The sequence below is a fragment of the Manis pentadactyla genome, chromosome 6 (genome assembly GCF_030020395.1).
Source record: "Manis pentadactyla isolate mManPen7 chromosome 6, mManPen7.hap1, whole genome shotgun sequence".
In the NCBI taxonomy this organism is placed as follows: domain Eukaryota; kingdom Metazoa; phylum Chordata; class Mammalia; order Pholidota; family Manidae; genus Manis; species Manis pentadactyla.
The window spans coordinates 41,152,681-41,166,958 of NC_080024.1; the positions used below are offsets into that span (position 1 = coordinate 41,152,681).

The window sequence follows — 14,278 nt, forward strand, 5'->3', positions numbered from 1 at the left end:
CCCCCAAATCTCAGATATTTCTCTTAAAACTTTCAGATCATAAGAAAATAAAAGGCTCAAAGGTATATTATAGTCCAATGTAATATTATTCATTTGAATAAATGAATACTTATAACCCCAGAGATCAATGGAAATCTGTTAGGAAAATTAGTAGTAAAAGCAGAAATTCAATACATTATTATATATATATATATTTTTTTAAAGGACACTGATTTTGCTCTTTCTCTGCTAAGGATGGCCAGGGAAGGGGTATTTTGAAGTTCACCAAGGAGCTATTAATGTCCTACAGCTTAAAGTGTTTTCTGACTCAGATATAAACAGAAGGCCTGGTTCCATTTAGGCTGGTAAGAAGCTGGTTCTCAAAGGATACATACGGGTAAGGATCATCACACAGGGCATGCAGGGCCCTGTGCCGCTATATCCGGAAAGGAGGAGCTGAGGGGAGAGAGCGGCAGGAGAAGAGGCTGTGCCCCCCACCTGCTCAGCTCTTTGGGGGAGCAGGCGCCACGGGCCTCCCCCCCACGCCTTGAAGTGGCCCGGCTGTCACTGCTTCCCAGGGTGGCCTGTGAGCGGTGCAGATGGGACGGTGAGAGAGGCTACTAGATGCCCCGCGGCGGCCGAGTCCTGTTGCAGCACTTGGAGGTGTGCTGGAAGGGACACGGGGGGCCTGCCCAGTCGGCCCCACCTTGGCCCCAGGCTCAGGCAACTGGCTTCCTCAAGGATGGAGCTGTACATCTTTTCAAGTCTGTGTTTCTTTAAACAAAGTCAAATGCAATCACATCATTTCCTTGGATGCAAGCAACTTTCATTCTGAATCTGATTTCTTCTTAATTAAGGAAAATAATCAAAGGGATAGTACCAAATCACACCATCTCTGCTCTAACACTGCCCTCTAATGGCAACTTCAGAAGAATAATGCCTTTACCTAATATTTGTACTGTTTAGAGCCTCTAGTCAGATATTTTTTTATTAACTTGCCTAATAATATTGTTTGCTCTTCTCTACCTCCTCAAACAATTCTAAATAGATGCTATCTGTATGAAATAACATGGATGTTATTATGCTGATGCTAAATTCCTGGTTAGCTCTTATGAATTTCTTTGACTACATAGAACAGATTTCTTAAAACAAGATTATTTCCTTTATTGTTTTCTTTTTCTTCCCTAGAAATGCTGTCATATTTTTTTTCTTGATTGATGCTTTTAAAATGCTTTGTTTCCCCAAACTGAGTGCTTACTGTGGGCCACATACACTCTGCTAAGGGCTCTGCTTGCCTCATCTCCTTTAATCCTCCCAGCAGCCCTGTGAGGTTGGTGGGAGCCCTGTTTTCTAGAGGAGAAAACTGAGGCATGAGGAGGATAAGCAAACTGTCCAAGACTGGACAACTATTACATGACGAATTAGGGTTAAAACACAGATTCATCTGATGGAGAAGTCCCTGTTCTATAGTCTCCATGCCACTATCTCAGTTTATATATATTCTCTGTGAGTCAGGCTGCTTTCAGTAGCATGCATTTTAATGACATAGATTTACCCATGGCTCACCTCAATGTGACTGCTATCATAGTGCTTTTTCTATTTAAACTGGTCATTTTTGGAAAGTATTCCCTATAGGAATATGCAGGAATCTGTAACTATTAGACATAACAGGTATGTTTAATGCTTGTACATTACAGTGTTCAAATAACATGATATAATGGCTGTAATCTGCATAATAGCTGGGGTGTCTTTCTTTCTCTTACCACTATCTTCCCAGCATTTAGACAGCGTCTGACACACAGAGGTGCTTGATCTTTGTCCACTAATGCACGAACCCAACAGCAAATCACATGGAGCTGCTCTCAAACATTGTGCTTCCTCCCCCATCTCTTTGGATATTCAGCCCTAGAATAACAAAATCTTAATTTCTTTGTAAAGAATAAATAGACCGTCTCGTCCTCGTCCATGGCCAATAAAAATAAACTGTTGGCGTTGATGATGAAGATTTACAAAAGTGATGGCTTTTAGCTAGGAAATAAATATTTAATAGGAATTGTAGGGAAAGAACTGTATCTCTCTTATTTTGCTCACTATCATATCTCCAGTAGCCAACACAGTACTGACCACTTAGTAGACACTATATTTCCACAAACACTCACACATATTTGTTGAATAAATTAACTAGCAAACGAGACTCATTACTTGGAAAAAATAATTTTAACAACTCTTAGTGATGTTTATTAAGTAAATTGACAAGATACTGGATTCAACTATTTAATCTATAAACATGGGAAATCCTCCCTCGTGAAGACCCCTGGTGAAGGGTTCCTCCTTTGCCGAGTCCTCTTGCCAGGGGAATCCCCTGCCTCCTTGCTCTTACCCAGCCTCATCTGACTCATCCTGCCTCTGGTTGTGACATATTGTTGAGAACAGTATATTATGTAGTATTATGATCTATAATTACAAAGAATAAGTGCTTAAGAACTCTCACTAACCGACTGACACAGTCTTTCACTAATGTAATCAGAATAATTGACAAAGCGTGGGACAGTGATGTGCTTTTTGGGTAGAATGCAGGCCACTCTCTGAAAAATGTTACATTCAAATGCTCTCAAAATAGGTAATGAGCGAGGACTTACCTTATCCTATAAAACTACACCCTGTAACCCCAACTACTTCCGAGAGTTGCTACCTACCAAACACATAAGTAATGAAAACCTAGCCTTTATCAAGGTGTATCAATTATCTGTTGAAAAGCAATAATCAGATCAGAAATATATATTTAGATGCTAGCAGCTGATATACTACTATGTAATATCATTCATATTTAATAAAGGCAAATCCCTACATATCTGTACCAAATAATGCTTTTAATGTAAATCTATAGAAATACTTCATAATTCCAAGGTTTTATGAGTTCGTGCTGGACTTCCTTCCGGCACACGTGGAATCCGTGGCCGGCAGGATGACATGCACGTCCTGACGCAGACGAGCTCCTAGCACCCTCTCCGTTTACTTGTCTTATTGCCATTACTGCTCTTACTGCCACCATGTCCGCAATGTTTTACAGTGAAAAAGCACAGAACTAGAGGCCTATGACTCCACAACTACCATGGCCGTGTGTTCACAATGTTCTCCTACAATGGACAAGACACACAAAGTGCCCCCAGTGCCACCTCAGAGCAACTGCGTTACTGAGTTTTCTGGCATTTGACGTGAAATATATATATATAAACCATTTATAATAAGCGATGAATGCATGTTACCATTTCTTAACTACTTTATTCACAACTTACAGAAAGCTCACAGAAAGGCAACAGAAATCAAATCACATTTTAAAATTCTCTCAATGAGTAGATCTTAGCTGCCTGAGTGAATGTGTATGTCTAGGAGCAACTCAGAGCCAACAGCTCATTTTAAATGGCCCTAAACAAAGTGGCTTTTGTTTCTCAGGAATAAAAGGTTATCTGGATGAGATAAATCAGGATATAAGGGAGGTGTCAATCTGACACTAGAATCCTGCTCTAGGGAGAAGCTTTTATAACAAGATTTCAATATGCTCAAAAACAAACTCAGTATTATGACATCTGATGCTGAAATGCTAATAGTGGGTACATCTTGGAAAAGATAGATATCTATTTTTTAAAGTGTACAATTAAAACAAGGAGCTTTTTGTCCTGCACATTTTAATGGACAGGCAAACATTTTTATTTTTAAAAATGTTACTTTTGTTGTTTTGTTTAAGAATGCCACTTGAGAAAATAGGATTGGATATGTTACCACTTCTTATCAGTAGGAAAAGTCCTAGGACAACAAAGGATCATTTCAGTTACTTCTGTACAAAGCAATCTCAACAAGATCCCTACAAGTGAGGGCTGATTACCCGATGGCTTGCCGCTCCAGCAACCTCTGGACTGGAATGGTTAGTTTCCCCAGAAAACGCTTGATGATGGGACGGCTCTTGGCAAATTTGTCTTTAATTTCAATTTCTAAGACATCAGTAAGAAGTGCAAAAAAGGAATATTTCTGGAAACAAAAACAGATAACATGCTGATTGAAAAGGACGACATTAAGAAATCATATCATTATTACAGAAAATTATATCTCTCAAATCTTAATGACATACAGAGTCCACATTGCTAGAAATATCTGCAGCTATGTTAATCCTTCATTCACTGAGAATCATTAACATTCACAATAATTAAAAAGCAACAATTACGGATCTGCATAACCAGAGAGGCATCCACAATCATCTAGCCGTTCCTGGCTCACCAGTTTTAGGAGATGCTATCAAATATTAAGCTATGCACAATACAATTTTAGTACTCACTGCATTTATTGATACCTTAATTCTTTGAAAATTAACATCCTGTTATAAGATTCTTTATTACAATTACAGAATTAACCAATATATTTGATAAACAGCACTTTGAATTCCTAATCCCATGGGATTCTGAAGCTGTATGACGTAGGTTAAAACATGCCTTCACTTAGTGCTGAAAGTAGGAACATCTACAGAATACTGTGGTTTCCCAGATAAATATTGAAATGAAACAATTTTAAATGAAAATTACTTAATTTAAGGCACACAGGGTCATTTCTTCTGGGCAGAAAAAAATGGAAATATGAAGTTGAAATAAGCTTTGTTGTTTTGTTCAAGAATGCCACTTGAGAAAATAGGATTGGATATTAATAAGAATATAAAATTAATATAAAGAGCTTTACTGATTTACAAAGACTTTCACATATACTACCTTCATTTTATCTTTACGAAGAAAACATTTTCTTTTTAATGATGGGGATATCTCAGGAGAAGTTAGTGAGGGGGCCAGGAATCTACCCTGAATCATTTCCTTCCATCCCTGGCAGAATCCATGCAACCACCGTGAACAGTGAACAGTGCTAGCTAGCTTTAGACCTAGGTACCACTAAGTTTATTTAGTCATAATAAAGTTCCCCAGAAGGCTATGAAAGCTATGTATTTAGTAATCTGCTTAATGGGCAAAGCACCTCCTTAGAATAAGAGAGCTGAGTTCAGACACTACTTCTGCCTCTGAATACTCGTTACATAAACACGTTAAGCTTCAGTTTCTTAATCATTAAAATGGAGAGACAATAGTCTCATCCCTTATGCCCCTTTATCATCATTAAGAGCTTCGTAAACATAAAATGTTAGGAAAATAAAGTTATTGCTAGTATCATTATTATACCTTCTATGTGCCTTCTAGGATTCACATTGAGATAAATTTTATATCTTCTAGGCTTCTAAGTATGTTAAAAGTGGCAAGCCTTTAAGAGTTATTTATTAATTGGAGAGCATAAGTAGTTTTTTAAACCAGGTATAAGGATACTTAGTCATATAAATAAGAACCGCCCGGGAGAAACATCTTGCTGCACTGGTAAACATTAAAAATTAGGGAATGATCTAATTAATTGTATAACTTCTACGCCAACGCAGGCTTACCCAGAAACACTGTGACACTGGGATGTGAAATGTGCTTGGATCCCTGAGATGTGGCGGGAGAGCTCATGCTTTGCTCACTAGATGGGAAAAGACGTCTTTGTTCATTCTTTGACTTTTCCATAGTTCTAATGAGAAAATCTGTCGCTTGGCTGCACTGTCGCAGTGCACTAAGATGACGGTGGCCACAACTGAGCTGTGAGGAAACCTAGAGTATCATCAACGCGGTCTGGCTTCACTCAGGGTGACAACTCCTTGAATGGATCATTTAATTGACCAAAGTCTAGAAACCCAAAATACATATGCCAAAGCCGGGAAAGTGAGAAATTCCTTTACTTTGTGCTGAATCTACACTAGAACAAAATATCAAATGTTTAAATCAAAGCAGGATCAATATTTCTGATTTATCCATGTGCCCCAGGCTCCAAGATGACCCTGCAAGGCACTGCTTCTGAAATTGTCCTTACTTACAATTTTAATATTTTGTTCATTGTGAAATTTTTTGCATTGACTGTTTAAAAAATATTTCATTAAAATGTTAATTTTGATTACTGAGTCTTTTGGCCCCTTAAATCGTGCACCTGAGGTAATTTTACCTCACTTGTTTTACCCTACACCTGCTCCAGCTAGAAGAGAATATCTCATTCCCATCATACCTTCCCTTCTAACAACTCCCAGACACCTCAACCACCCTGCCACACACACACAAACAGCTCAGTGATGCAAAGAGGAAAGAGATGGACTCGGCTGACTTTCTAACAGCCAAGTAGAAAACCCCTGAGGAGCCATCTTACCTCTCGGTGCCAAATTGGATTAGTGGTGTTACTGATGATAGTGGACCGTCTCTCCTGCCCATGGTGAGCACAGGTGGGGAAACTGCTCTTCTTCCCTGGCTGAATGGACATCTTAAGATAAGGGTCAGGATTGAAGAACATCCCTTTCTTAAGCCCAACTGCTCTAAGATCTTTAAAGAAACACAGAGTGAGGGACAGAGGGAGGGGAAGAGAGAGAGGGAAAAAGGTACAGAAAGAGGAAGGATTCATATATCCTCATTAGAACAAGCAGCTCAGTGACAAATTGTCCTTAAATAATCACACAGGAAGCTCTGAACAGAAACTATTCATTAAACAATAACAAAGCTGTTCACGTTATGATCACTTAGATAAGCAAGGACAAATGGGTTGTGACTAATTCTAGCAGAGGGGTTTCCTAACAGGCTGTAAAAATGAAGCCAGTTTCACCATCACCTTACATCCTGGCTTTTCCTGGTAACAGTTTTGATTCTAACATATGCATCTTCATCCCCTTTTTCTACATGATTTGGCAACCAGCATTTCAGACAATGTCTCAAGAAAAATCCTTAGTAAACAGTTTATTAAAAGAAAACAAAACCAGTATGTTCCTTCATGGGATGTAAATCAATCTTTTACATACATACATAATGAAATGCATTGACCTAAGTTTAACTGGGAATGAAATCTCAGAGCACATATTCAGTTTTACTGCATTTAAAGAGCCATATATTTTCCAGAAACACAATGAATGCTAGGGAAATAAAAGAGATAAGAAATATTTCTTAAACTTGAATACTATATACTGTATTAAATAACTGTGAGGTTATTTTTTCAATAGCCTGTTAAGTAACTTAAGTATTTGATGAATGTCTGTCCCATAACTTATCTTAGATTTACCAGTTGTTATTTCACATTATATGAGCTACTGAAAGTTCTGGCTAAAGCCTGACTTTTTAGTGAAGAGACTGACACTTTTAAAAATGACCAGGCTAAGGGATACCAAAACGCTGGCAATAAAGCAACTTCTACTGGGTCCCCATGCCCTTCTGAGAATATCAGTTTGAATAAGGTTGACCTGAGAGTTTAGCGATCTTGAAAGCTTCTGGAATAATAGACTATGTCTAGGTAACTTTATGTAGCTATGATCAGTCTAGGGAGATCCTGACTACTGATTCAGATAGTAACTCTGCAAATGGCCTCTGACCCTTCAAAGACCTTTGGTTTACCCAGATCAGCTGGGAAGAGACCCTACATAGTGACCTAAATTACAGGTGGTCACAAGGGTCATCTACTCAAGCCCATTCCTGAAACTGAAAGTCTTTCTTAGAAAGACAGAATTGGCCCAGTTTATCCAGAGAATGCTCCCTGGAGGAGGTTCACCAATGGCCAACAAGAACTGCGGCCTATATCTGTGTGATGGAAACAGGCCAGGATAGTCTAGTGACACAGAACTGGCAGTAGGGGGAGGCAGCTTCATATGTCAGCAAAAATGGAAAAATTCAACCAGATGTTCTGTTAAGAACGCTGCATGAAATACAGTAAAATCTTTGATCTGAAAACCAGGGGGAGAAGGGAAAGGTGAGTAAAGAACTAGACATGCACCTCCGAGAAGCTTCTGTAATTTCATTAGCCTTATAGTCCCCATTCCTGGAACTTCATAAGCTATGGAGCATTATTAATATAGCACTTGCATTTTTCCATCAATTTAATAATGCTACATGTTTTCACTTGGTTTTACCTAGCATAAAACAGCTTTGAGAGAAAACCACAATTTACATATTTACTTACCTTTCTTGATTATTCTTCCTTGAAGACAGAAAATGATATTTTTAGATATTAAATCTACTTCTAAATAAGGGCTTTCTTTGCAGTAAATGAGGAGAAACATGTACAGAAATGGCCAGCATGAAGTGACAGAGCTAAATTATTTATGTAAAACATTCCTTTAAACAAAAAGCTCCTCCCAGAAGATTAAGCCACTGTGATGAAAGATGGCACTGTTAAGTATCTCTCATGTCAAACTTTCCCACCAGGGACACTGTACAAATAAATCTTCATTAGTTAGTCCAATAAGCTACCAATTACTTGCAGTCTGATCATTCAGTTCCCTTTATTCATCTCATTTCTGCTCTTGCTTCTCTTTTATATGTTATTGCTCATAAATATCCACATCACCTAGCAGACCCAAGAACTCAAAATCACAATGGTATGACCTGCTAAATATCCCAGTATAAGGTCTTATTTGAAGAAGAGGTTTAAGATTATTAATCAAAGCACAGTTGCTGTTTTACCTGTAAATTCAATTATTTGTGTCCCTACTTGTGCATAGATAATCAAAAGTAGATTATTTCGCTGCATTATATTTGCACAGCTATTCCCCAATGTTTATATGCTCTTGGTCAAATGTTATTCCCCTGTCAATATGCTACAAGATTAATTTTTTAGAATTACCTCTATAGAATTGCTTTTGTCTTCTATAATTTTTAGCCATTTCTGTACAGCATCTACAAATATCTGATTATATGGCAGGAAATAAAACAGATTTTAGGTAACCAGCCACCGTGTATACTGAGGTGGGATGTTGGAAGGAAGAAGTTGTATTTAAAGAAGCATTTGGCTATGCTCCAAAGTTTATTTCCTACTTTTTAGGAAAATGTCCTGGGATTTTCAACTTCCAGATGTTCATTCTCCCATGGTGAGTAAATCAACATCCCTCTGAAGTCAAAATCAGTAGGTGTGTGGCTATTTATAATGATAAAGATCACGTGAAAGTTTAAGGGCAATGCTTTTAAATTAAGACAACTATGATAATGGTCAAACTCTCAATTTCCTGAGCCATAGAGGAATTGTTGGCTAACTGCTAGCTAACTGCTCCCTACCTATAAAGGAAGGATTTCTGTACCTGCAGCTGCTTAGGACTGTGAAGTGGTCTCAAGCACAGGAAGCCAAGGGACATGTTTTCAGGAGATAGGAAGGAGGGTTGCGTAGCAGTATCGCAGGTAGTGGTACTTCTGAGTATCCTTCTAAAAGCATGGTATTGTTTACACCCTGAGGGTTCCAGCTAAAACATATTTATTTGCTAAATTTGACCCACAAGCCACCAGATTACAAGCTCTGAGATTTGCCAGAGAACCAAAGCAAAAAGGCCTTCATAGGAGGAAGAAACATGTTAGAACAGACATGCATACTCCAAAGGCCATGGGCCAGCAACAACATACTTCTGTCATATGTGATAATTATGTATCATGGAAATGTCTGCTTTCAAGATCTACCTTCTAACACTCACTCTTGAGGTTTCTATTTTCGTTTGCAAGATTTTTTGCAGCCAAGAAAAGTAATAGTAATTTAAATTTCAGTTGAAATTTGAAAAAAAGAAAACAAATTGAAAAAAAGAAAACAAAACCTTACAGTGTTGGGCATCTGTTAGATTTTATTTTGTATGAACTGTGCTACAGTTGTCTGTTTTAGAAGTCCACTTCAAATATTGATTTCTTAGTCTTCTTGACTTTGTGACTGCCAATTAATTTTTTTTAAATAAATGGCTTTCAAACTTTTCGACAGTGACCTACATATGAAATTTTACACTGAAACACAGTATAGACAGGCATAGGTGTGTATATATTTTATGTGAAAACTTTTAGTTTGTATAAATCAATATTTTATTTTAAAAATTCCCTTTTGGTGGTAAACAGATTTTTTTCTATTCTTTGTTCTAGTTGCTGGTTTCAACTAAATTAACCTTACAAACTGCAAATGAGTTCCAAATCATGACATGAAATACACTGCTTTAGTTACATGATAAACATATAATCAATCAGATTATTTTGCTAACCAGAAAAAATTTTAAATTGTCTTATTCACATTCGAATTTCTATGTGTATTCCTCCACAGAAATAGGAGTATCCTTTGGTTTCTTTTTCCTAGTTTCCAAATTTTCCTTTCTCTAGGGAAAGGAAGTACAAATTGTTTTCAATAAACAAAGCCCTGCAGTGGGCTTAGTACATGTTACATTACAGTATTTTTTTAAGTAACTATAGATAGTCATAGTCTTTTAATCAGAAAACTTGGTAGAAGAAATAATTTCTGAGTCTATATCAGTAATCTAATTTGATATATTTGAATTTTCAGAAGTATTACCAAAAAAATAACTAGTTCCCATATCATGTGTGAGAGTCTGCAGAAAGAAGTGACTTTCATGTCTTTTTAATTATACACTTTCAAATTGATACCATGTTTAAAGACATCCTTACCTGACAAAGTAAAGCTAACGAGTTTCCGAGAATGCTGATTTCCGGAAGCACCTCCTTCCATGCCTTCTGCCCCCATCTGTGGAGAAAAAACTTGTATCTGAAGTTTCACAGGAGTATGATACTCATCAGCCTTCCTACAGAACCATATATGTTTGCAAATATAATCATTTTTGTATCAAACATGTTTCATAGTACAGTTGACCCTTGAAAACATGGGTTTGAACTGTGTGGCATCTACTTATACATGGTTTTTCTCAATAAATATATTGGAAATTTTTTTTTGAGAATTGTAACAATTTGAAAAAATGTTTTATTTTTTCTAGTTTATTGTAAGAATACAGTATATCAACATATAACATATAAAATATGTGCTAATTGATTATCGTATTATTCATAAGGCTTTTGGTCACTGGTAGGCTATGAGTAGTTAAATGTTTGAGGAGTCAAAAGTTATATGGGGATTTTCAAATGCATGGGGTTGGAGGGGTCAGCACCCCAAGCCCTTCCATTGTTCAAGGGTCAGCTGTGTATGCCTTTCCACATGCTACAAATCTTGGAGTCCAGGGCACATACGTAAATTCTCAGAAACAAGAGAAAGGGTCATACCTAATTTAATCTTTACCCAAAATGAAACCAACATGTGCTTCAAAATTCCCTGGTATGTGAATCAACCTATTTTATGTCCTTTTATTTCTTTGATAAGAGTACAGTTCATGTGTAGTAAATGTAGTTGTTACTGTATTAAAATATTCCCTTAAGCTAAAACCTAAACATTAAATTCCTTTAGATTTATTAGAGAACCTTAGAATAAACAACTGGAGATTAATATCAGGCTCCTCCATATGTGTGCAGAACTATCCTCTCTTGCCAAATATTTCTGAGTAACCATGTGGTTGTCCTATCAGCCTGCGGGTGCCTTTTTTATTGTGCTGCAGGTACATGGCACATGGTATTGTAATTAGCAATAAGAAAAAGTTGCAATGATATTGTCCTGATTATTGTATTGTAAAGCTTTTCCTACTTGTTAAGCAAATTATATCTCACTTGAAACCAGTCTTTTATAGACCACATAGCAGATTTAGCCCTTCTCTCAATTTATGTACAATTACTGCTCCATTTATCATGCACTAGAAAGAACAGTGTCATGGTTCTCTAAAAAAGATGTCTACAATACTGTAAGAGACAGGATTGAAGGCAGAGTATATTTTGAATAGCTGGGGAATAGGAACCACATTTTAATTCTAAAGTTTATGTTTGAGGCACTCCCCACACTCCTCTGAAAATCATAAGCCACCAAGAGACAAAACTTTCACTAATCCAAGCAAAGTTAAGAATTTCAAAATAAATTCCATACAAATTTTGAAATATATATTTCTACTTCCTGCTTTGCTTCCTGTACCTTAATCAGAATTACTTTGTACGACACCTGACTGCTTCCTGGTCATTCCGCGTATCACTTGCAATATACTAGAGTGCCATCCAAGTATCTTCGTTTCATTCCATCAATAAAACCAACTCTAGGATGGCACTGGGTTGGTGCTCAGCAAGTATGTATGGTGTATTTTAGTGTATTGTACCCCTGACTCACCATCCCCAGGTTAACTGGAACAGAGACAGTAGCAAACTGGCCAGACAACTGATATCCCGCTTTCATCACACATACTCCTGGACTACAAGGTGTTGAGCACTTAGTTGGTACAGACTACAACTGAGGTTGTACAGCCCAGCAACCTGCCCCTCCTGCACCCTGGGTATTGCTAGACATATGATGAACTGAGGCCTCCACTCCATGCCCTGTGAATGTGCCTCCTCCAAAAATACGGTGTTTCTTCCTGCTAAGGGATACTCCTGCTAAATGAATTAAATGAGACTGAAAAGAGTCACGGTCAGTTTTCATTTAAGCCTATTTAAAATAGTTTAAGATATTAGAGAGACAAAAGAAAATGCCCTCAGATTCCCATTTTTAAAACATAATTCACTGTCTGGCAAAAGGCTAATATGAAACAATTCTCACAGACTTCACAGATAAACAGTGTCCTTTACTATAAGTGTAGAAAATGCTCATCTGAAATAATGCTCAAAGAATTCAATTTTTCATTCATGACAATAAAGCCAGGAAAGACCAAACATTACCCCTAGGTATACGGACATGTGATAATAAACACATCTGCCCTCAATGTTTAGAGAGAGGTTTTTAAATAAACTCACTCCATAGATTCATTCCAGGAAAACCCAGAAGCAAGGCTGTCAACTGAGTGCTGGAACAATACATGGTAGTGAGTGATGGCAGCCTTTATCTGTCCCTGAAGCCAAAGGATTTCCTGTTCCAAGAGTCTGAGACACATATCACTATGTACTCTGATGAATGACAATGACGTCAAAGTACAGATGACAGGGAAGGCACAACTTTTTTTTTAAATTTATGATTCATTGCAAAAGGATATGTGAGGAAGGGGACTATATTATTAGGATGGCAGCTCATTTTCTTCCCTATGGAATCTCTCAGTTACTTCTTCCAGAACTATTCTTGGCATCTGATTGTAGAATAATCACTAAATGGGCTTTGTGAATAACAATGTGGTTAATTAGTCACAGTAGCTAAACACATGTCATATAACTAGATGACCATCATGCTGCAACAGAAGCCAATGCTCATCCCCCTAGTGAGGTGCTGATATGGCACAGCCCGTGCATTTCGGATGCACACTTAACTGTCTCAGGCTTGATCAGAAGTCTACTAACTACAGATTCCATTAGTCAGCCTTTAAACCAAAACGTTCCATTTTGTTTAGTAGTGCTGTATACAAAGCTTTTAAGGTACTCTAAAACCTATCTGAAGCAAATTATCTCCAAACCATCTACAGGCTCTGACAGAGTAATCTCAAAGCAAAATCAATGGAATGAGATCAATCTTTACCAAGCTGTAAACACCTAGTGCCTTCAATGATATCTGATCATTAAAATTGCTCAAGTCTAAAAAAATCTGAATCTAGAAAATTGTGTTTGGAAGCTATTATGTAATATCACACACAGTTGATTTTTCAATGGTTTTGTTTCAAAAAGCCACACTTTTTCCAGTTTTACAAGTTTTTCTTTTAGAATATTAAAGCATGTTCCAGTGATCACTATGTGCCAGGGCAGATTTTATAGTCAACAACTGTCATTCCTCTTGTGACCTCCAGAGTCTAATATAGTAAATGTGGGTTATTCTTTTATATTCCATACTTGTTTACTAGGATGGGAATGCAAATATAATTCACATGTGAGCAGAACACTTAGATATTGAAGATTCTCTACAGACTGTTCCCTCTACCAGAAATGCTCTTCCATCTCCTCTTCACTTAAGTAAGTCCTACTCTTCCTTCAGATTCTCATACAAACATGTCTTCTTCAGAGAAGTCTTCCAATACCTTCCTGATCAGGATAAGTCCTTCTAGTTTGTGCTCTCATAGTCCCATTTCACTCCCCCTAATAGTAATTGCCACTCAAATAAATATAATTTAATTTAATTGATGTCTCTTTCTCCCACCAGACTAATGAGAGCATGACTGTGTTTTTGCTTATCATTTCATCCCTAGTGATGAGTGCAATGCCTGGCATGTAATAGTCACCCAATGAAGATTTGTTTGAATGAATAAATGAAAGGGAAAGACTGCTTGATACAGCATTGGTGGATCTGGACTATATCAAAGTACCAACTGCAGAGATTACTTTCTGAATTTCAGGTGTCAACCTGGCCACTTGTCTATTTCCAAAAATTCATGCATCTAGAAATGTATACACACACACACACA

General features: G+C 37.4%; 1 protein-coding gene across 3 annotated transcripts in view; it reads right to left on the reverse strand.

Annotated features, from left to right (window-relative positions):
- HECW2 (HECT, C2 and WW domain containing E3 ubiquitin protein ligase 2) overlaps nucleotides 1-14,278 on the reverse strand; it is a 343,025-nt gene that overhangs the window by 112,168 nt on the left and 216,579 nt on the right. For all 3 annotated transcript variants that reach the window (XM_057503729.1, XM_036927906.2, XM_057503730.1), the window contains 3 exons: nucleotides 10,485-10,560; nucleotides 6,235-6,404; nucleotides 3,863-4,005 (listed from right to left, as the gene is read on the reverse strand). In XM_057503729.1, coding sequence (XP_057359712.1) covers nucleotides 3,863-4,005; nucleotides 6,235-6,404; nucleotides 10,485-10,560 — 389 coding nt within the window. The remainder of the gene's footprint in view (nucleotides 1-3,862; nucleotides 4,006-6,234; nucleotides 6,405-10,484; nucleotides 10,561-14,278) is intronic.